At 50.4% G+C, this 22,198-nt stretch overlaps 1 protein-coding gene across 1 annotated transcript in view; it reads left to right on the plus strand.

Moving 5' to 3' along the window:
* Positions 1–96: 96 nt before the first annotated feature.
* LOC144770904 (sulfotransferase 6B1-like) overlaps positions 97–22,198 on the plus strand; it is a 366,913-nt gene continuing 344,811 nt past the window's right edge. Inside the window, exon 1 of the mRNA XM_078655695.1 lies at positions 97–748. Coding sequence (XP_078511821.1) covers positions 550–748 — 199 coding nt within the window. The 5' untranslated portion in view covers positions 97–549. The remainder of the gene's footprint in view (positions 749–22,198) is intronic.

A 22,198-nucleotide genomic window follows, 5' to 3' on the forward strand; every position in this document is an offset into this window, starting at 1 on the left:
AGACACCCTCCCTGTCACTGCTCACGTGACTGTCACACAAATGATGCTGGCAACTTTTATGTGAAGGACAGAAGGGGCTGTGTGTCTCCTCCATCCACCCTCTCGGCACTCACAGGCTCGCATCCTTCCTGGGCTCCTCGAAGCCCTCCGTGACACAGCACTTTGCTTCCTTTCTCGGCACAGCGCCTCGCAGCCCTCTCCGGCACAGCGCCTTGAAGCCCTCCTTGGCACAGCGCCTTGCAGACCTCCTCTCCTTGGCACAGCGCCTCGCAGCCCTCCCTCCTCCGCACAGCGCCTCGCAGCCCTCCTCGGACAGCGCCTCGCAGCCCTCCTCCTTGGCACAGCGCCTCGCAGCCCTCCTCGGACAGCGCCTCACAGCCCTCCTCGGACAGCGCCTCGAAGCCCTCCTCGGACAGCGCCTCGCAGCCCTCCTTGACACAGCGCCTCGCTGCCCTCCTTGACATAGCGCCTCGTAGCCCTTCCCTCCCCCGCACAGCGCCTCGGGGCCCTCCCCTTCTCGTCATAGCGCCTCGTACAGTCTGCATCAAGATGGCAAACTTGAAGAGCTTGGTGGAAACAAACGAAAAGCTCTTAGCCTCATCGAAAGACAAGGCCCATGAGGAGCTGCTGTTCACCTACAAGGGGGTGGTGTACCCCAGTATGCTGTGCAGCCCGGAGACCTTCCAGGCGCTAGACGCGTTCCAGCTCAGGGCAGACGACCTGCTCTTGGTTTCTTACCTTAAATGCGGTGAGTACATTTACTTTTTTACAGTAATTCTTTTTTTCCAGAAAGAGCAGTCTCTGGGCGTGGCCCACATTTTATAGGGTGGGATTTTTCATCTCACACTATCAACGTGCAAGTGACACTACCAGGCCCAGAATGCAACGCTCCTAGGCTTTAAAAGTAACATTGGCTGACGGGCCCCAGCCACGATTATGGAGCACCTGTCTAAAGCTAGTGCACACTAGTCTAAAGCCCATGCATGCTAGTCTAGTCTAAAGCCCATGCACACTAGTCTAAAGCCCATGCACACTAGTCTAAAGCCCGTGCACACTAGTCTAAAGCCCGTGCACACTAGTCTAAAGCCCGTGCACACTAGTCTAAAGCCTGTGCACACTAGTCTAGTCTAAAGCCTGTGCACACTAGTCTAAAGCTAGTGCACACTAGTCTAAAGCCCGTGCACACTAGTCTAAAGCCTGTGCACACTAATCTAGTCTAAAGCCCATGCACACTAGTGTAAAGCCCGTGCACAATAGTCTAAAGCCCGTACACACTAGTCTAGTCTAAAGCCCATGCACACTAGTCTAAAGCCCATGCACACTAGTCTAAAGCTCATGCACACTAGTCTAAAGCCCGTGCACACTAGTCTAAAGCCCGTGCACACTAGTCTAAAGCCCATGCACACTAGTCTAAAGCCTGTGCACACTATTCTAGTCTAAAGCCCATTCACACAAGTCTAAAGCCCGTGCACTTTAGTCTAAAGCCTTTGCACACTAGTCTAAAGCCCGTGCTCACTAGTCTAAAGCCCATGCACACTAGTCTAAAGCCCGTGCACACTAGTCTTAAGCCCGTGCACACTAGTCTAAAGCCCGTGCACACTAGTCTAAAGCCTGTACACACTAGTCTAAAGCCCATGCACACTAGTCTAAAGCCTGTGCACACTAGTCTAAAGCCCATGCACACTAGTCTAAAGCCTGTGCACACTAGTCTAAAGCCCCTGCACACTAGTCTAAAGCCCGTGCACACTAGTCTAAAGCCCATGCACACTAGTCTAAAGCCCGTGCACACTAGTCTAAAGCCTGTGCACACTAGTCTAAAGCTAGTGCACACTAGTCTAAAGCCCGTGCACACTAGTCTAAAGCCTGTGCACACTAGTCTAGTCTAAAGCCCATGCACACTAGTGTAAATCCCGTGCACACTAGTCTAAAGCCCGTACACAGTAGTCTAGTCTAAAGCCCATGCACACTAGTCTAAAGCTCATGCACACTAGTCTAAAGCTCATGCACACTAGTCTAAAGCCAGTGCACACTAGTCTAAAGCCCATGCACACTAGTCTAGTCTAAAGCCCATGCACAGTAGTCTAAAGCCCGTGCACACTTGTCTAGTCTAAAGCCCATGCACACTAGTCTAGTCTAAAGTCCCTGCACACTATTCTAAAGCCCGTGCACACTAGTCTAAAGCCCGTGACACTAGTCTAAAGCCCCTGCACACTAGTCTAAAGCCCGTGCACACTAGTCTAAAGCCCATGCACACTAGTCTAAAGCCCGTGCACACTAGTCTAGTCTAAAGCCCATTCACACTAGTCTAAAGCCCGTGCACTTTAGTCTAAAGCCTGTGCACACTAGTCTAAAGCCTGTGCACACTAGTCTAAAGCCCGTGCACACTAGTCTAAAGCCCATGCACACTAGTCTAAAGCCCGTGCACACTAGTCTAAAGCCCGTGCACACTAGTCTAAAGCTCGTGCACACTAGTCTAAAGCCCATGCACACTAGTCTAAAGCCCGTGCACATAGTCTAAAGCCCCTGCACACTAGTCTAAAGCCCGTGCACACTAGTCTAGTCTAAAGCCCATTCACACTAGTCTAAAGCCTGTGCACTTTAGTCTAAAGCCTGTGCACACTAGGCTCAGGGGTGCAGGCTGGTTGTGGTCTCAGCTCCCTGTACTTAGCTAGTGACGTCACTACAGCGCTAACCTGTGACCTCACAGAGCCTGATGCCAGAGATTGGCAGTGATAATAATAATTTTATTGTACAATTAATTAAAACTCACAATATAAAAACATTCTGCGATAAAATTATGTTCGACGTTATCTTGTACTTTTACATTTAAAACTTTAACTCTCAAATAAAAGATGTATCAATCTCAGTTTCTTTATATATTTTGTATTGTACTTTTTAAATGTAAAAGTACAAGATGACGTCGAACATAATTTTATCACAGATTGTTTTTTATATTGTGAGTTTTAATTAACCCTGGGCGTAGGACTATGCTACACTCATGGAGCGTGCGTACTTTGCGCAACTACGCACTACACAAATTGCACGTAGCACAGTACAAAAACGCATAGCGGGCATTTTTTGCTTGTTTGCGGTCCTCAACATCAAGTTGGCGACCGCGAGCGAGCAAAATCACTATCCCGGCAAGACTTTTTTCTCGTTCGCGATCAGCAACATCAATTTGCCGATTGCGAGAGTGGAAAATAAACCTCCCGGCGAGATTCTCAACGCCGGGTTGTCAGGTTTCTCATTGCGAGTGGTCGTGCATGCTTGCGATCACTCGCGATGAGAAACTACCAGTCCGCGTTGAGAAAGCTGCCACTCGAGTACAAATCTGCACTGTTCAATCTGTGCAAACACCATTTTCCCTACCGCACTACGCAGTCCGCGTTGCTACGCGTAGCTCTCGTAGTGCGAAGTGCACTTTGTGTAGCTACGCGTAGCGCTACTAGACAAACTACGCCCAGGGTTAGTTTTAATGAACTGTACAATAAAATGATTAATATTGAGGCCAGAGATGGCAGAGAGCCTGCAGTGTGCTCATCTGTTAGCTCACCAGCTCACCAGCTCACCACTGTTACATTCCTTCTCTGTCATTAGCTGCTGCGGGCCACTTTTACTGCTGTGTTTGTTTATTTTACTGATGGGGCCACAGCAGGAGGGCAGAGAGCACCTGAATATCACACAACTCTGAAACCCCAAATCTGGCTTTAAAATTGATATACACGAAACTGCTTTAGGGATTTAACCCGTTGGCTGCTGCCGTCGGCCAACGGTCGTCGCGTGCACTACCTTGGTAGTGCTGCGCACGTCCGTTAGCCGACGCTGCCCCACCCGTTTTTCGAACGTTCAGCACTGGAGCTGCACCCTGGGCAGGGTGCAGTATATGTGAAAGGTAGAGCATGTACTAGTGCAGGTGACATGCTCTGGTAGTGAATGGCAGCCATTTTCGTTTTTCACTACTGTAAGGCTATCTTGCTCCATAGGTTAACAGGGGGGATGCTGGCTACAGTGGTTAACAGCATTTCGTCCCATAGGAACAAGATAGGACATAAGTATCTAGTATCCCTGAACTCAGAATTTAATAACACATCTTTTAGGAAAGGTTGTTTTTAAATCCTGTGTTTGAGAACAGCACTTTTAGAAAGCTGCTGTTCTCTTGTCTGACCCTTCTGTGTGCCTGGGCCTGTTTGTGTATTGACTGTCTGGTTTGGGAGTGACAGGGGCTGGGGATTCCCCAGGAGGCTGGATGAGTCAGCACTAGGCTGAATGACTGCATTTGCAACTGAAGTGGTGGGAGGAGTTAGCACCTGGGCTGAATAGGGCTGTGCCTGCCTTCCACAATGCTGGCTCCACCCCCCTGCTGGGCGGCTGAGGACCCTGCCCCTCACTCTGAAAGGAAAGATGCAGCCGGCAAAACAAAGTGCTCAGGATCCACCCAGAACTGGTTTAGACCGGGCTCAGGGCCCACATGCACCAAGAGAACAAAGACTTTAGGGGTATAAGTACAGGACCCCTGACAACAGAAAATTAGATCATCCTGGAATCAAGAAGGAACCTCTGCCAAGGAGAAAGCTGAAACTGAAGAAGGAAGACTGTCCTGCTGTTGCTCTGCTGGACTGACCTGTTGCTTTGCTGCCAAGGAGAGGGGAAGGACTTTGCTGCTGAGCTGTGTCCCCTGTCTTGAAGGAATCTCCAAGGGCCTGAGTAGAGCTGGCTCCCTGTTCTGAAGTCCCAGGATCAAAAAGACTTCACCCCCAGCTTCCCTGAACTCTGCTGAGAGAGTTCTGTCCTTCCTAGAGTGCTTGATCCAGTTGTGGGGCCTCTGGAAGTTGTACCTGTGCTGGGGAGCTTGAAACCAAGCGTGAGAGACTTTTGAAACTGAAAAGTGTTGCATCGCTCGCTGGCGGAGCGCATCCCCGACAGTGCGAGAAGTTTCCCGCCGCTACGGAGGTCGAGATCGTCGCAGCACCTGACGCCGCTGCCAGAGACATCGCATCCTTCGTTTGCGGGACGCACCGGACCGGTACGGGAGAATCTAACATCGCTGCGAGTATCGTCGCAGAGCCTGTCGTCGCTGGGTGAGATCGCCGCACCGCTTGCTTGCGGACCGCATCACACCGCTGCGAGCATCGTCTCAGAACTATCGCATCGAGGAGCTGCGAGAGAGAGGATCACCGCTGGACCGCGCATCGTTGCCCCGGAGATCGTCGCAGCCCCTATGAGATCTTCGCATCATGCCTTTGCAAGAACAGACTTCCTACGGAACCTACACACCGGAATCCATACAAGTGGCCTTCCTCCCCATACAGACCGGATTCGTCGCAACACGCCCGCTGCTACAGCGGGGCTGTCGCAAACACCTCCCCAGGGTCTCAGGAGCAACGCATCGCTTGTTTTCCACCGCACCAGCTTCTGCTTTTGGAACATTGTTGCAACTAAAAGGTACTGTGAGTAAACGTGATGCAACTGTGAACTTTTCACGCATCAGTAGAGAATTCTATCGCAACGTAGAGAATTCTATCGCAACGTAAAGAATTTTAACGCAACCTTAAGAACTCTATTTGAAACCATATTCTTGAACTGTGTATGTTGGATTGTTGTCATTTTGGTCTTGTGTAGTTTAGATTAAAATACCTTTATTTTCCTAAACTGTTGTGGAGTCAGTTTGTGGTGTTTTCACTGTGTTACTGTGAGTGTTGGTACAAATACTTTACGCATTGCCTCTGGTTAGCCTAGACTGCTCGTGCCAAGCTATCTAGAGGGTGAGCAGGGGTTATCTCAGAGGGTTATCTCCTTGCCCTGACTAGAAGCAAGGGTCCCTAGTTGGACAGTGGTACCTACCTCTGCCAACTAGAGACCCCCAGTTCTAACAATGATAATATCTTGGCAGCTGTTGTTGCGACTGAGAAGGGAAGTAAATATCCTAAGGGGTTCCCTTCAAAGTATTCATACCACTTTAGTCCTGATAAAGTTCCTTATGTGAAAATACCTGACGTTGATGAGAGGTTGATTCCCAACGCAGATCACAAACACACATTGTTCACAGCGGCCCATGAAGGAGTTGCGTCTGCGCATGCGGGCGTTTCGGCTACTGTGGCTCAGTTACAACAGCGTTTTCTGGTGGCGGGGACTGTACAAATAGACGTGTGATTATGTTCTTCAATGTGACATTTGCCAGCAGATTAAGCCTTCAACTGCTTGTGGAAAAACAGCCTGTTAGACGGGGACCTGGAGGGTCGGCCGAGCACAGTGATCGCACAGACAGGTAACTTCCCCCCCACAGATGGACACCACACAAAGTTCAGGGTAACACCTTTTATAGGCACTTCTGGGAGTAGAGTGGTACGATACAAGGCAATCAGGACACGATGATCCTCTCAATTCTAGTCTCTAGTAGGGGAAGGGGGTAGCGGGACAGTCTGGGTACCCACGGGTACGGGGGTGTAGTGGTGATGGCTCACAATCCTCGAGCTCGGTGTTCGGAGGGGTCAGACCGCGGCAGCGCCGGCAGGTCCCGAAGAGGTCGTAGGTGGCAACGGGCCGCGGCAGCGCCAGCAGGTCCCAACGAGGATGAAGGTTACAACGGGCCGCGGCAGCGCCAGCAGGTCCCACGAGAATGCAGGTTGCAACGGGCCGCGGCAGCGCCAGCAGGTCCCACGAGGATGAAGGTTACAACGGGCCGCGGCAGCGCCAGCAGGTCCCACGAGGATGAAGGTTACAACGGGCCGCGGCAGCGCCAGCAGGTCCCACGAGGATGAAGGTTGCAGAGGGCCGCGGCAGCGCCAGCAGGCAGGACAATAGTTCACAAGGCAGGGCTGTGGCAGCGCCAGCAGTCCGTCAAGGATGAGTTCGTCGCGGTGTCTCTCGACTCCAGGATACAACTGCCTTCCTGTCCTGGGGCTGCCTCAGTTATAGGTCTGGCGCCCTTTGATGTCCGGACCCTCGCTCTTGGAGGTCGGGAGGTCTGGGATGAGGGAGTCCAGACACCCAGCAGGGGGGTGGAGCCAGCGCCCGAGGAGGCTGGGGGGTGCTCGGCACCTGGCGGGGGAGAGCCATCGACACTTCGTACTCCCATTGACCTGCCAAGTGGGCCGTTCACCTCCTGGGTGGAGGGTGGTGCCGGGATGTCGGGGCCTGGCCAGGCCCAGGGTTGGGGTCGGGCTGAGGCCGCACGGCCGCGTGGTGCCGTGTCCAAGATGGCGGCTGGGCCGGGCAATGGTGCTGACGGTGGCCCGGGCCCTGTCCTGCGGGGAGGGAGCGAGCCCTTCATGTGGCCTGTCCAACATGTTTCCCCCCCAGCTGAAGGCGGGGAGAGTCACCCATCTTCTTGGGGACTTTCCTCGTCGAGGCGGAAAAAGCGGGACAGGCCATCCGCGTTGGCGTGGTCTTGGCCGGGTCGATGTTCCACAGTGAAGTCCATCCCCTGCAGGGAGATGGACCAACGTAGTAGTTTCGGGTTTTCCCCCCGCATCTGCATGAGCCATTGCAGGGGTCGATGATCGGTCTGGACCCGGAAGTGGGTGCCGAAGAGATAAGACCGGAGCTTTTTGAGGGCCCACACCACGGCGAAGGCCTCCCTCTCGATGGTGCTCCAGCGTCGTTCTCGGGCCAGGAGCCGTCTGCTGATGAAAGCCACTGGCTGGTCAAGTCCTTCGGGGTTCAGCTGGGAAAGGACTGCCCCAACGCCATGGTCGGAGGCATCTGTTTGGACGATAAATTCCCGGCTGTAGTCAGGGGCCTGGAGCACCGGGGCGGAGCACATGGCGGCCTTCAGCTTCTCGAAGGCCGCTTGACAGTCTGGGGTCCAGTTGACCTTCTTTGGTTGGTTTTTGGAGGTGAGTTCCGTGAGGGGCCCTACGATGCTGCCATAGTCCCTCACGAACCGTCGGTAGTAGCCTGTGAGTCCCAAGAAGGCGCGGACCTCGGTCTGGGTGATGGGGGACTGCCACGACTGGATGGCAGCGATCTTGAGTTGCAGAGGGGCCACCAGACCGCTTCCCACCTGGTGCCCGAGATAGGTCACGGACCCCTGGCCAATTTGGCATTTGCTGGCCTTGATCGTGAGGCCAGCTCGTTGGAGGGCCTGTAGCACCTCTCGGAGGTGGTGGAGGTGGTCGGACCAGTGGTGGCTGTACACAGCGATATCGTCCAGGTAGGCGGCGCTGAATCCTTCGAGACCTGCCAGGACCTGGTTTACTAGCCGCTGAAAGGTTGCTGGGGCATTCTTCATGCCGAATGGCATGACCTTGAAGTGATAGTGGCCTTCCGGGGTAGAGAATGCAGATCGTTCTTGGGCCCGGGGTGTGAGACCGATCTGCCAGTAGCCCGCTGTCAGGTCGAAGATGCTGAGGTAGCGGGCAGCTCCCAGGCGGTCGATCAGTTCATCTGCTCGGGGGATGGGGTGTGCGTCTGTTCTGGTGACCGCATTCAAGCCCCGGTAGTCGACGCAGAACCGGAGCTCCGGCGTGGCGCCGGGGGCGGCCGCTTTGGGGACCAGTACCACTGGGCTGGCCCAGGGGCTGTCTGAGGGCTCGATGATCCCGAGTGTGAGCATCTTGGCCACCTCCTCTTGGATGCAGGCCCGTACCCGATCTGGTACGCGGTAGGCCCGATGGCGGATAGGGGGACTGTCTCCAGTGTCCACGTCGTGTAAGCACCAGGGGGTGACCCCTGGGGTGAGGGAGAACAGGGTGGAGAACTGGAGCAGGAGGACTCGGCAGTCTTGGCGCTGTTCCAGGGTGAGGGCCTCCGAGAGTCGGACCCCGTCCACGGAGCCGTCCTTCTCCCGTGACCGTAGGAGGTCAGGAAGGGGTTCGGAGTCCTCCTCGGTTCCATTGTCGGTTGCCATCAGGAGACTGAGTTCGGAGCGTACAAAGTGGGGTTTCAGTCTATTAGCGTGGAGGACCCGGAGAGGGTTTCGGGAAGATTCCATATCGATGAGATAGGTGACAGGGCTCTTGCGCTCGATTACTTTGAAGGGCCCCGTCCATTTGTCTTGCAGGGCGCATGGTTCGGTGGGAGACATTACCCACACTTGTTGGCCGGGTTCAAATTCGATGGAGGATGCATTTTGATCGTACCACCTTTTCATGTCCTCCTGACTGGCCTCCAGGTTTGCTTTTGCCATCTCTCTGAACCTTCTGGTCTGGTTGCGGAGGGTTAGGAGGTACTTGAAAACATCTGGAGGGTTCTTTAGAGGGGGCATTTCCCAGCCTTCTTTGACGAGGCTGAGCGGGCCTCGCACCGGGTGTCCATACAAGAGTTCGAAAGGGCTGAAGCCGAGGGACTTCTGGGGGACTTCTCGGTAGGCAAAGAGAAGGCACGGTAGTAGCACATCCCACTGGCGACGGAGGGGCTCTTCCAACCCCCCAATCATCCCTTTGAGCGTGCGGTTGAACCGCTCAACCAGTCCGTTCCCTTGAGGGTGATAGGGGGTCGTGAATCGGTAGGTGACCCCACACTGTTGCCAGAGGGACTTCATGTATTTTGAGATAAAGTTCGTACCCCTGTCGCTGACGACTTCCCGGGGGAAGCCCACTCGAGAGAAGATCCCCATCAAGGCTCGACCCACTACTGGGGCTGTTATCGTACGAAGGGGGACCGCCTCAGGATAGCGGGTAGCGTGATCCACCAGGACCAGGATGAAGCGATGTCCCTGTGCTGTTCGGGGGTCCAGGGGCCCCACAATGTCTATTCCCACCCTTTCGAACGGGGTGGTCACCACGGGGAATGGTTGTAGGGGTGCCTTGAGTTTGCGGCCGCTCTTCCCACTGGCCTGGCAGGTCGGGCAGGACCGGCAATGGTTGGATACGTCATTTCTCATTTTGGGCCAAAAAAAGTGAGTCACCAGGCGGTGGTAGGTCTTGTCTTGGCCCAGGTGCCCGGCCAGGGGGACATCATGGGCTAGGTTCAACAGGAAGTCTCTGAAGTGGAGGGGCACCACCAGCACTCGCCCGGCCCCCAGTTCTGCGATTTTCTGTTCGCTGTACAAGAGATCATTGTCCCAATAAACCCAGTGGGCCCCGGTGGGGTCTCCTTGGCTCTGGGCGAGCGCTTGCTGTCGCAATCCCTCGAGGGAGGGGCAGGTCTTTTGCTCCTGCCGGAATTGTTCCTGGGTGGGCCCCCCTTCTTGACGCCACTGAGCCAGGTCGGGAAGCTCGGGGGGCTGTGTGGACCCCTCTGGGGTGGGGTCCGGGTGGTCGGTCTGGAGGAAGTCTTCTTCTGGAGTGATCGAGGGCGGAGGTGCTGCCCATTCTGGTTCTTCTGGTCTATGGATGGTGCGGGTGGCCATGGACCGGGTGGTTACGCACGCCCAGTCCGGGAGACCCAACATCCCCAGATGCTCTCTTCTTTCCACAGCGGCCCACGGGGAGCTCTCGAGATCGTTCCCCAGGAGGCAGTCTACGGGGGCATCGTCACGGACAGTTACTTTCAGCATGCCGGACACTCCTCCCCATTCGAAGGGGACGCAGGCCATCCGACACAGGCTCTCCGAGTTATCTGCCGATCGGACGGGGCAAAGTACGTTTGGTAGGATTTGTTCTGGGGTCACCAGGTGACAGCGGACGGCCGTCACACTGGCCCCGGTGTCACGCAGGGCCTCGGCCTTGCGCCCATTGATGCTCACCCATTGGCTGTACTTCCGAGTGTTGGCGGGCAGGGGAGTCCGCGGGACCATGTCTCTTCCTCCTAGGCATGCCAGGGTCATGGCGGCGGGTTCCCACTCGAACTGCTCCGACTCATAGGTCTCCGTGTCTTCGGCGACTTGTTCTTCTCCCAGGGCGGCGGCCGCCATCTGGCGGGGCCCGGGGGCCTGGTTCTTCGGGCAGGTCGGGTCACTGGCATAGTGGCCGACCCGCTGGCATCGATGACACGTCACGTTAGCTCGGAACCCCGGGCGCATCGGGGGGTTTCCCCGGCCTGCTGGGGCCGGGGTGGCGTTAGTGAGTGCGGCCGGGGCGGCGTCTCTGCCCCGGCCCGGGCCTCCTCCTCCTCCTCGGGGACGATGGTGACCTTGGTTGGTTCTGTTCTGCTCATTCGGCCCACTCCGGGCCACTCGGGTGCTCTCCCACCGGTCAGCCTCGGTGGCGAGCTGCCGGGGTTCAGTCAATTTACTGTCGAGGAGGTGCTGCCTGAGCTCGACAAAGCAGTTGTTGGAGAGGTGCTCCCACACAATGAGATTGAAGAGTTGTTCGTAAGTGGTTACGTTGTTACCCTTGATCCACCCCTCGAAGGCTCGGCTGAAATAGTTCACGTATTCCAACCACGTCGTACCTGGGATCCTGGTGCAGTTGCGGAACCTCTGGCGGTACATTTCGGGTGTAAGTCCATATCGACTGAGGAGGGCGGCCTTCATGTGGTCATAGGACGTCATTTGATGGTCCGGAAGCTGCAGCAGGGCATCACGACCCTCGTTGACGAATCTCCCCCATAGACCGGCTCCCCAGTCACTTCGAGCGACCCGGTGGGCGGTCATGGCAATCTCATAGGCCTTGAACCACTGCTGTATGTCGTCGTTCCGGTGATATTCTCGGACCACATCCTTGGGGATGTGGACCTTCTGCTCGGTAGGACCCGGGGAGTGCGGTTGCTCGGGCACCCCTAGGTTTTTGTTCAGTTTGCGCATTTCTATCTCCGCTAGTTTGCACTCGTGCTCGTATGCCAGTCTTTTTTCTTCGAGGTCTCTCTGTCTCTGTTTTTCCTCTCGCTCTTCTCTGAGTCGTAAGTGTTCTAAGTTTATTTTTTGTTCCGCCAGTTTCAATTCTCCGTCTAATCTGAGTCGTGCCAAGTCTAACTCGTGTAATCTATTTTTTTCCCGCTCTTGGATCTCTTCATGGGAGGGGCCTGTTCTCCGTTCCTCCGTCCGGGTGGTGTTGACTTCCGGGGCTGCGGGGTCCCGGGGGGTTGCGGTATTTGTCTCTGTCCAGGCCTCTAGGGCGTTTTTGAAGTCTTCTTTTGTGCTTAGCCCGGTGGTAGCAATGCCTAAGTCCATGCAAAATTGTTTGAGCTCTCGGTGGTTGTATTCTTCCAGCTTTTCCATCTGGAACTTCTCCGCCGATCCGCTCTCTTTGGTCGTCATGGTGGTTTTAGTCGTAGGGTGAGTTACTGTCTGTACGGTACGCGTTGGTTCGGATCGCGCCGCTAGCCACCAATGTTAGACGGGGACCTGGAGGGTCGGCCGAGCACAGTGATCGCACAGACAGGTAACTTCCCCCCCACAGATGGACACCACACAAAGTTCAGGGTAACACCTTTTATAGGCACTTCTGGGAGTAGAGTGGTACGATACAAGGCAATCAGGACACGATGATCCTCTCAATTCTAGTCTCTAGTAGGGGAAGGGGGTAGCGGGACAGTCTGGGTACCCACGGGTACGGGGGTGTAGTGGTGATGGCTCACAATCCTCGAGCTCGGTGTTCGGAGGGGTCAGACCGCGGCAGCGCCGGCAGGTCCCGAAGAGGTCGTAGGTGGCAACGGGCCGCGGCAGCGCCAGCAGGTCCCAACGAGGATGAAGGTTACAACGGGCCGCGGCAGCGCCAGCAGGTCCCACGAGAATGCAGGTTGCAACGGGCCGCGGCAACGCCAGCAGGTCCCACGAGGATGAAGGTTACAACGGGCCGCGGCAGCGCCAGCAGGTCCCACGAGGATGAAGGTTACAACGGGCCGCGGCAGCGCCAGCAGGTCCCACGAGGATGAAGGTTGCAGAGGGCCGCGGCAGCGCCAGCAGGCAGGACAATAGTTCACAAGGCAGGGCTGTGGCAGCGCCAGCAGTCCGTCAAGGATGAGTTCGTCGCGGTGTCTCTCGACTCCAGGATACAACTGCCTTCCTGTCCTGGGGCTGCCTCAGTTATAGGTCTGGCGCCCTTTGATGTCCGGACCCTCGCTCTTGGAGGTCGGGAGGTCTGGGATGAGGGAGTCCAGACACCCAGCAGGGGGGTGGAGCCAGCGCCCGAGGAGGCTGGGGGGTGCTCGGCACCTGGCGGGGGAGAGCCATCGACACTTCGTACTCCCATTGACCTGCCAAGTGGGCCGTTCACCTCCTGGGTGGAGGGTGGTGCCGGGATGTCGGGGCCTGGCCAGGCCCAGGGTTGGGGTCGGGCTGAGGCCGCACGGCCGCGTGGTGCCGTGTCCAAGATGGCGGCTGGGCCGGGCAATGGTGCTGACGGTGGCCCGGGCCCTGTCCTGCGGGGAGGGAGCGAGCCCTTCATGTGGCCTGTCCAACACAGCCAATCTTTAACGAATAACAAGACTGTTTAGCGCATGACACCTCTAATTCCCAATATCAATAGTTACCAAAATGAAGAGACAGGCGCTGGGAATTGGACGGCAAAGAACAGGTTTATTCACTCAAGAGGAGAACACAACAGGCCTGACACAAGTCAATGTCTTCAGGAGGTGTTCTAACAACTTCTCCACTGCTCAGTCTTTTATACACATTTCAGTCAGTTTATTGGTGGTCAAACATCCTAGGATTTCCTGCATCCAGCCGGTTCCCACACAGACCCACCAGCTGTCGTTCCCCCTCCCAAATCTAACAGATGATTGCCATCTTGCAGCTGGACATTCCAGCAGGACATAAAAGTGTGTGGGATCGATCAGATCTAAAGGTTATGCAAGTGATAGGATCACACATTTCTGTTTGTGCCACAATGTCTTGCTGCGTGGGGACAATAAAGTACGTCCGTAAGGCTTGGTTTACAGCCTGGGACCGGATCAAGTGGCCAGGTGCAGTTGGGGGTTATCAGAAAGGCCTGCTCGAGCGGGGAGGATGAAAGGTCGAATGTGTTTTAGGGTGGGAAGTGGCTCCGGGGCTATTTCAGGCTGACATGGTTTTATGACCTTAGTGCATTTGGTCATGCTGAATCAGGGCATCAGGGATGGTTGCAGGGTCAGGGTGAATCATGGGTGACTTGCAAAGTGCGAGATGGCCGTGGCACCTAAAATGGATGCCGTTTACGTGTGGGCTATGGCTTCTTGTTAGGCAAGATGGCGCCGGTGATGTTCACGTTTGTCAATTCTATTTTCAATATGCTGCGCATCCGCCCCAGACACAGTTGTACATATCTAATAAACCACTAGGTTGTGTTTACTTAGATCATTGCGGTCCTTTTTCTTCTGATACTGCGTCTAAGTACATCTTAGTAGCAGTTGATTCATGCACACGCTTTGTGTGGGTGTGGCCTCACCGCAGCGCTGATTCACAAACTGTCATAAGAGACTTGCGTTTCTTTGTAGGGATTTTAGCCTGTGGCACCTTCCATTCGGATCATGGTCCGGCTTTCGCCTTTAAGGCGTATAAGGATACCATGACTTTGTTGGGGTCCAAGTCAAGTATTCGTCTCCATACAGACCTGAGGGTAATAGTGTTGTGGAACAGATGTACCGAGATTTAAAGCAGTCTTTGACAGCTAGAGTTATAGGCACTGGCAGGAACTGGCTGGCCCACCTCAATAGCGTGCAGCGTGCTCTAAATAATCTCCCTAGAAGGTCTCTGGGTGGGCGGACCCCATACGAAATGCTCTTTGGTATCAAGATGTATGTCCCGGACCATGACGGTCTAGACTCGGCGGCTGTGGCTGCCACCTTTGACGTAGATGAACATTGCAATGTTTTACAGAATCTACAAGAGACGAGAGACAGTCTTGCAAAGGAACATTTGCCCTGCACATCTGATGCTGCGTTGCAGATTCCGGTGGTTGGCTGGCTACCACAAGTCGGAGAACTGGTTCGAGGGAAGAAATAAGAAAGAGTTTGGTCCCTCTTATCGAGCTCCGGTTCCGGTGCTTGGACGGAAGGGCACAAGAATAGTCATTTTACCACCATTTCCAGGTCGTAAGGAAAACAGATATATCTCCATTGACAATGTCAAGATACACAGAGTGGCCGATTCTTCTTAGTATGACACCGGCAGTCTCATGTCCTTCGATAGTGAGACATTCTGTTTTAACACCGGCTTCTAATCCAGTGCCTGGTGTTGCCCTAGAGATGCTTGCAATTTCTAGTCCATTATTAAGTACACTGCCTGGTACCCAACTTGATGAAACTGACTGCACTTACCCAACTGACGTATTGATGCCTGATTTGCAAACTCATTTGGCTACAGAATCCAGATTTTCATTTGATACTGATTCTCAAACATCAAAGAAACCCTCAAGGATACATTTTTGGGCAACATTTTTTAAGAATTTTTTTTTGATTTCCCCTTGGACCTACATTTGGTTGGTACTTTTTTCAATTTACCTTTTTATGTCAATTGGCTTTGTAGTATATTTTTTTCGTCTTGTCAACAGACACTATGTCGAGGAGAGAACATGCATTCGACATATCAATGGAACATTGGCACCCCATTCCTCATCACACAGATTGAAGAGAGACTTGACTTTTGTTAACATTGTAGTGTAGCTCCTATTTTCCCAATAGGCTCTGCGCATTGGAATAGTACCTACAGCAGTAAAGGCCTAGGCCAGACGTTAACTAGGTCTACTACTGTCGATACTAGACTTAATTTTTGGGTTTGCCAGCTAAGCTCAGAGTTCGCTAGAAACTTTCTCGAATGTTCAAGGAAGGATTAACTCCCCTGATTAGACAAGAAGGGATTTAGTTTCTGACAACCATAGAACATGACAACTTTGCTCTCCCCTAATCAAGAGTCAATCTCAAGAGTCGTGTGAGCACAAGGCAATTATTTTACTCAGTCAGTACGTGCATTCTTAGTCTCATCAGAATGTAGAGAAAAGGAGGAGACGGGCGTGTTCAATAAAAGATGTTATTTATTGATCAGTCTCTTTTCTCGTACAAGAGAAATGGATCGATATTATTGCAATACTTATAGTTAAGTAAAGTGCATACATTAAAAGCAATAGTATAAAATAATACTGTAAAAACATTGATATGGTTTCTGAGCCATATGATGTTTAAAATGATTAAAATATATTTACATACACATATACATTTGACTAAACGTACTCAACTGGTGTTTCTAAATACGCCTACCCCGTGTACCTGACCTAAGTCTAATACGTGGGCGGGAATAGAAAGTTACAGTTTAAGTTAAGTTTGTTTTTGCCAAGTGAATAACTAAAGAATTCTCTAGGAGGGGTTATTCAGTTCTGTACCTGGAATTTAGGATGAATGAGGAATGGTATCTCTTTCTCTGCTCTCGATATTCCAGGCTGCCTGCGAGGGCTGCCCAGAAGCGCCGGTGCTGGGTCTCTCGGCTTGAGATAGCAGCGCGTCTCTCAGCGCGTCAGGAAGGCGGGGCTGTTGCCTGCGGGGTCTGCTTCTGCTCTCGGCTTCGGCAAGTATGGCTGCTCCGTCTTGTCACCACGCGTGTGTTTGCATAGGGCAAGGTCGGCAATATTTATACCTTAAAGGTGCCGGGATTGACGTAAGGATGGACATAGGTACGTCAATAAAGATGTCATACGACTTGCTCGTTAGCACATTCTTTACTAAAGTTCTCTGTGAAATCAAAACAATGGCCGCACGGATTATCCAGGTTGTCATAGGTTTGATTTGTTATGAGAACGTCGTATGCCTTATCAGGGGCTGGAGGAATGTCGCTTGTCTAATTAGATCTCAAGCGTTATGACCTAATCAGATAACACGTTCCTGTGCCGTAGTGTGACTGCGTCAGATAACGGTATCTGCATCATGGGGGATTTCTTGCCTCATGGGCTGACTGTTAGTTAACTAGCTAGGTAGGTTAACCAGAATATGGTCAGGAATAGGGGGATCGATTCAGAACCTATAGAAATACACGACACCCACTCCACGCTAACTATGGTCATATCTACTAATCTATGCATAGTATAACATAGTACAACATACTATAGAGTATAGTGTATACCTTACCACCCCAAAATACATAAATGCATTTTGAAATTTTCAAATATACTGAAAAATTGCAGTCATATATATTGTATGCACTTAAGCTATGAATTAAATGCAAAAGTAAACACGCATTGTTATGCATTATTGCTTGTTGGTATATGAGAAATACACATGAAATGGCTCTTAATATGGCTATACAGAAAAAAAGTCGAAACCATTTCATCACATAAAATATATTGTGAACATACCAGCGGGCAGCTAAAGTCTATATAAAGTCTATAAAGTATCTAAAAAAATAGAAATCCTAGTTCTCTAGGAATAGTTTCTTACTTTAAGCAGAAGGTCAGTGTCCCGGGGAAAAATATATTGAAAAATATTTTAAGGGCTTGCTGAAAAAAGTTGCTGTCCGTGAACTGGATTGTAATTGTTCATGTGACTTTATTTTTTAAGTTGAAGGCCGGATTCAGGGAACGCCGTGTGCGAGTTTACTCAAAAGTCTCTATTTCTGTTCCGGAGAGAACATCATATCATTCAGGCTTTCGAAAAAACTGTCAACAGCTTCATGGGAAAGTTCCACTAAGTCGGAAATAGGGGTAACCATGCATTCATGCGCATGATTGTCTGCATTGACATTCTGATTTGCATTGCTGACAGAAGGTCGTACCTGTTCGATGCTGCTTTCATCTCGTACTTCACTACTCTTCAATCGCAGTGGTGAAGATTCCAGGAATGCCGTCATCAGAATTGGCAGCCTTTGAGGGCAGCACAGTGCGTGAACCTTGGTAGGAACCAACAGTGTATCTGCATCCACCGGCGCATCCGATTGTAGCGTCAGACAGGTGTCTAACACGCATTCTTCTCCACATAGCAGACACCTTAGTACAGGTAAAACACACCTTTGCCACATTGGTCGAAATGATAGAAACCAAGTCATGTTCAGGTCTCTAAGCCGGGAGAGTCCCAGGATTTTTGATATCCGGTCCCGGTATCCAATGGCTAGGATCGTATCTTCCATTGTCGCGAGAGTTTGATCTGTGACATGGGTTGCCATATCGAAAAATAAGGACTAGGAATAGGATTCCTGCAATTAGTCCTAGGATTAGGGGAAGTCCGCCAAAAATCGAATGGACGAAATCTGGAAAAATACCCAGTATGGCTTTGAATGGTGTTAATGCCATCGAAAATACTGTCTTAAATACCTTTGAGACCCCTGTGGTATCAGAAATATTTAAGATTTCGCTCAGGATTTCCGCGAAATGTACGGGGGAATTGGTTGATAATAATGTATGTATCTCTGCAGTCGTCCTTGCGACTTGTAGATCATACGTTTCTTTTGATGACGTGAGCCTTGTAGGCGTCTGAAGAAGCACTGTTTTCATTCTGCTTAAAGTGTCTATTCGAATAGAAGTAATTTTCAAACTGGGCCATGCCCTCGCCTCCCTGTCTGGAAAGGAGCTGGGGAACAAAGAACGTCCACAGCACTTGACCTTCGCCGTCATAGTGACGAGATAAGGAGTCCCGGGCATAAGACTACAACATCTGCGGTCTACAATAAGAATGTAACTCCCATTATAGAGTCTTTGAAAGAATGGTTCTATTTCAGTTGCAGGTGCGCCTTGCTGGTGACATGAAAGGTTGTATGAATTCCCTTCACAGGCTCCGTGCAAACTAATACCGTTACACAGAAGCGTGCCGCTTAGTGACATAGCACAATTGTTGCCACTAAGAAACACTTTCTGTCCTTTGTTACTGACACATGCATGTGAATAGGGCAGGTTCCAAGTTGTTTTAAGGTACCCCTTTCCCAATTTCTCGTACATGCCAGCCTGTATATATTTTTGGCAGTATTGAAACCTGAAGGTTGAGATTGGAATATTTATGATTCCGTGGATTATTCATTCACTGACAGGTCGTTCTGACATTGTCAACGGTAATCTTTCTAGTTTTTCAATGCTCAAGATTGTATAATCAGCACCCTTCTGCGCCATACCGATTTGTCTATCAGTAAGGTTAAAGATTTGGAATAGTGACGTAGTGTTGATTAAACGCCAAGGCACATAGCCTGAACGCAGATTTTGTAACGTCCAGCCAAGCTGTACGATAGAACGCAATTGTGACTGACCATGTTGTAATAACAGTAAGTCTTGCGATAATATATCGATTGCTGAAGACACAATGCTGTCCAATGAAAAAATTCTGGAGGACAGAGTCATTAACCCATTGTCCACTACAGAAAGTGATTTTTCCAAATTAATACGGTCAATTTCCCGTATTCTTTCTGCTGTCTCAATTTGAGTAACCTTCCAGGCCTCATTGTATGCTGCATATACAGAGGCTGCTATGAAACGCTTTTGACGCTGTTTGCGTGGTCCCATTATGAAATCACGCAAGTCAGCACCATCAGTAAGTAAAGTTAGGTGTTGCTTAATTTCAGGCAGTGTGGAAGTTTGTAGCCATTGAAGGCATAATTTGCCCACACTGTAGGTTGTTATTATCCCTGGGTGATGTCTTTGGGGATATCTAGGGTCTGGCCTGGTCATTTTGAAACCCTGTGTTTTATTCAGGAATCTATCTTGACAGTTATTTGTATCTGTGGGCCAGATCAACCATTGTTTCCAATCAGGATGTGTTCTGTTTTGGTTAAGTATATGGTTTATGTCTATTTCTTCATCTGTATCAGAGTTATTGCTAAACATTGTTGGCTTTGGAATAGACGGGTTATTTAAATCTTTGATTTTGGCTAAGCCAAGACAGGTGGTTTGTTGAACAGTGTCATTTAAAAATATCATTTGTTCTGGGATCATGCAGGCTCTAAACAAAGCTTCTATACCCTGTACTTGCCATTCTTTTGTGCCCCAAACACTTTTCAAATCAACATTTTTGTCCCAATAATCGAATCCAAAAGTATTCATTTTTTCAAAGAATGAATCAGAATAAATCAATTTTGTGTTGGTTATCATGGTTTTGGTCCCTGTCTTGTTTGACAATTTATAATAAAATGTTTCAGCATTACTAGTGTTAAAACCTTGAAAGTATGAATATTTGTCATAAACGGTTCAAGAGCTCCCTTTTGGAGGTGTAGCACAATGTTCCCATTGATTAAAATTTAAAACATTTCTAGGTTGTGCAGATTTATGCAAGAAATGGTTACCATAGTGGTTATAGCAATACATACTATCATAATTTGTAGAACCTTGCAAATAATCATGTTTTGTAAATTTAGCAGACATTACTAAGTCAGACATCATATTGTTTATACTTTCAAAGTCCCAATCATCAGCAAATGAGTTTGGTTTTGCAAAGTCACTCAAAGAGATCTTAATTTGGTGTGGATATTTCAGGATCTCGACCGGACCATAAATTTCATAGTCAGTGTTGTCCCAGGCTACCCCACCAGGTATTGGAATTGCTGTGAAGTTGGCTGAAGAAAGTTCTGAAGAAAGTTCTCGTTTCTCGACGTGTGAAGATGTGTGTGGTTTGAGGACCAAGTTGATGTTCTGACTTGCTGTGTCCATTTTAGCATATTTTCCCTCAATGAAGCGTCCCAAAGTAAATACCATGATGAGCCAAAGTATGAGGATAAATGCACCAAAACCCACCCAAAATTCAATCCATGGAGAAATCAGATATGTTTCTTTTAGTTGTTTCAAAAGTTCCTTCGCTTTGTCTTTAAAGGATTTTGATGATGGCTGTGTCTTTTGTTCGCTGAAGCCTTCAGAGGAATCATCGAAGTTGATGAAGTAACCGGATGCAGTTCTGTCAATTGTTCCAATTGGTTCAGGATTTTTGTTTTTTGCATTTTCACTTGGTACTTCAGTATAGATTGGTGTGTCTCTGCTAAATGTCTTTATTTGGGTTTTCAGAGGTCTAAGTTCTATTGCATTGTTGCATAGTCCTTGTTGTTCTTCTGTAGGCGTTTCGAATGTGATGAGCCTCTTTGTTAGGACCTCTGTACTGGTAGCAAACCTTGGTGTTCTGCTACTTATTGGGAGTCCACTTGGCCTACTGTTTGTTATTGGCCACATGTTGTGGTTTTACCAGGTCGATGGATACAACTCGGTTCTCCTTTTTTCCAGCAAGTGGCGGTAGTACAACTGATCTTGTCCCGTTGACAGACAAGACAGGAACTGCTTTTCTGTAAGAAGGCCCAAATTCCTTCTTTACCGCGATCTTCTCCCTGACTAGATCCCCGACTTTTGGAATCCAGACAGGTCTTGCTGGGACAGGTGGTGATTCTTCAGTGGTTGTTGGCTGTTGTTTCAACTGTATGTTGCTCAGGTCTTTTCTTGTTTTGTTTAAGTCCTGCAAAATAGCCAAACGGTCTTTGACATCAAAGCTTTTTTCTGTTACCACTGAAGTCTGACTATCAAGGTCAGAGATCAACATCCTAGTTCCGAATAATAATTCGTACGGACTGAATCCCTTCAGAGAATTTCTTGGCAAGTTATTTAGACTACGTTGGACACTTATTAGATGTTTGACCCACCCAGCTCCCGAACCTAATATCCTTTCTATTATAGATTGCTTTCTGTCTTGGTTTTTTCTTTACACCATCCCATACCCTCAGGAAGGAAGTGAGAAGATTCCCGCTGGGCTGTGCTCATTTGGTCATTCTTTTCCCCCCCAGGCTGGATTGCCTGAGAAAAAGAAAAAAAATGGTCGAACGTAGCATGCTCTTAGCGTATATGCCATTTAGACTCGCAAATCTTGTATAACAGTCCGGACGTCAGCTGAGTGCTGTGGATCTACATTATAAGTGGGAACTAGCCTGTATATGTTAATCGCAAGCCATTCTTTTTGCTGGTAACATTATCTGCCTTGATACGACGAGGTATTAAACTGCTTCTCTCCCCACTGCGATCTCTGTTGCAGTTTGGGCAGTTTTTTACAAAGATGGTAAGATGGAGGCTCATGCCTGGCCACCAGTACCGTGATTGTAAATCTTCCAGAGAATCTTTTAATTTAAGGTGTCTGTGACCCTCGCCCATGTGTGCGTCTGCGATTAACAAGTTTCTCCTGTCCTTGTTTGGAATCACTCTATCCCCCACTCCAGGGATTCGAGCAAAAGGGACGGAGTTTGCATCGATTATGTATGTATAATTGAGTGGATAGTTGATCGGTAACGCTGAGCAGTCGCCTTTTGATGACGTTTTCACCGCCAGCAATGTTTCACCGTCAATGTATTTTAATGTATGCTTTTTTCGATCTACGGGAGCCGATTTAGTGGCTGCCGCTGCGGCTGTCTCAGCCAATGAATTCCCCACAACGTGAACGCCATCACGTTGATGACTCAGTGAGTGAGTCACGTGAGTCTTTGGTAGTTCTTTCTTCAAAAGAGCTACTTGTTCCCAGAGAAGTCTCTGCT

The sequence above is a fragment of the Lissotriton helveticus genome, chromosome 7 (assembly GCF_964261635.1).
Source record: "Lissotriton helveticus chromosome 7, aLisHel1.1, whole genome shotgun sequence".
NCBI lineage: Eukaryota > Metazoa > Chordata > Amphibia > Caudata > Salamandridae > Lissotriton > Lissotriton helveticus.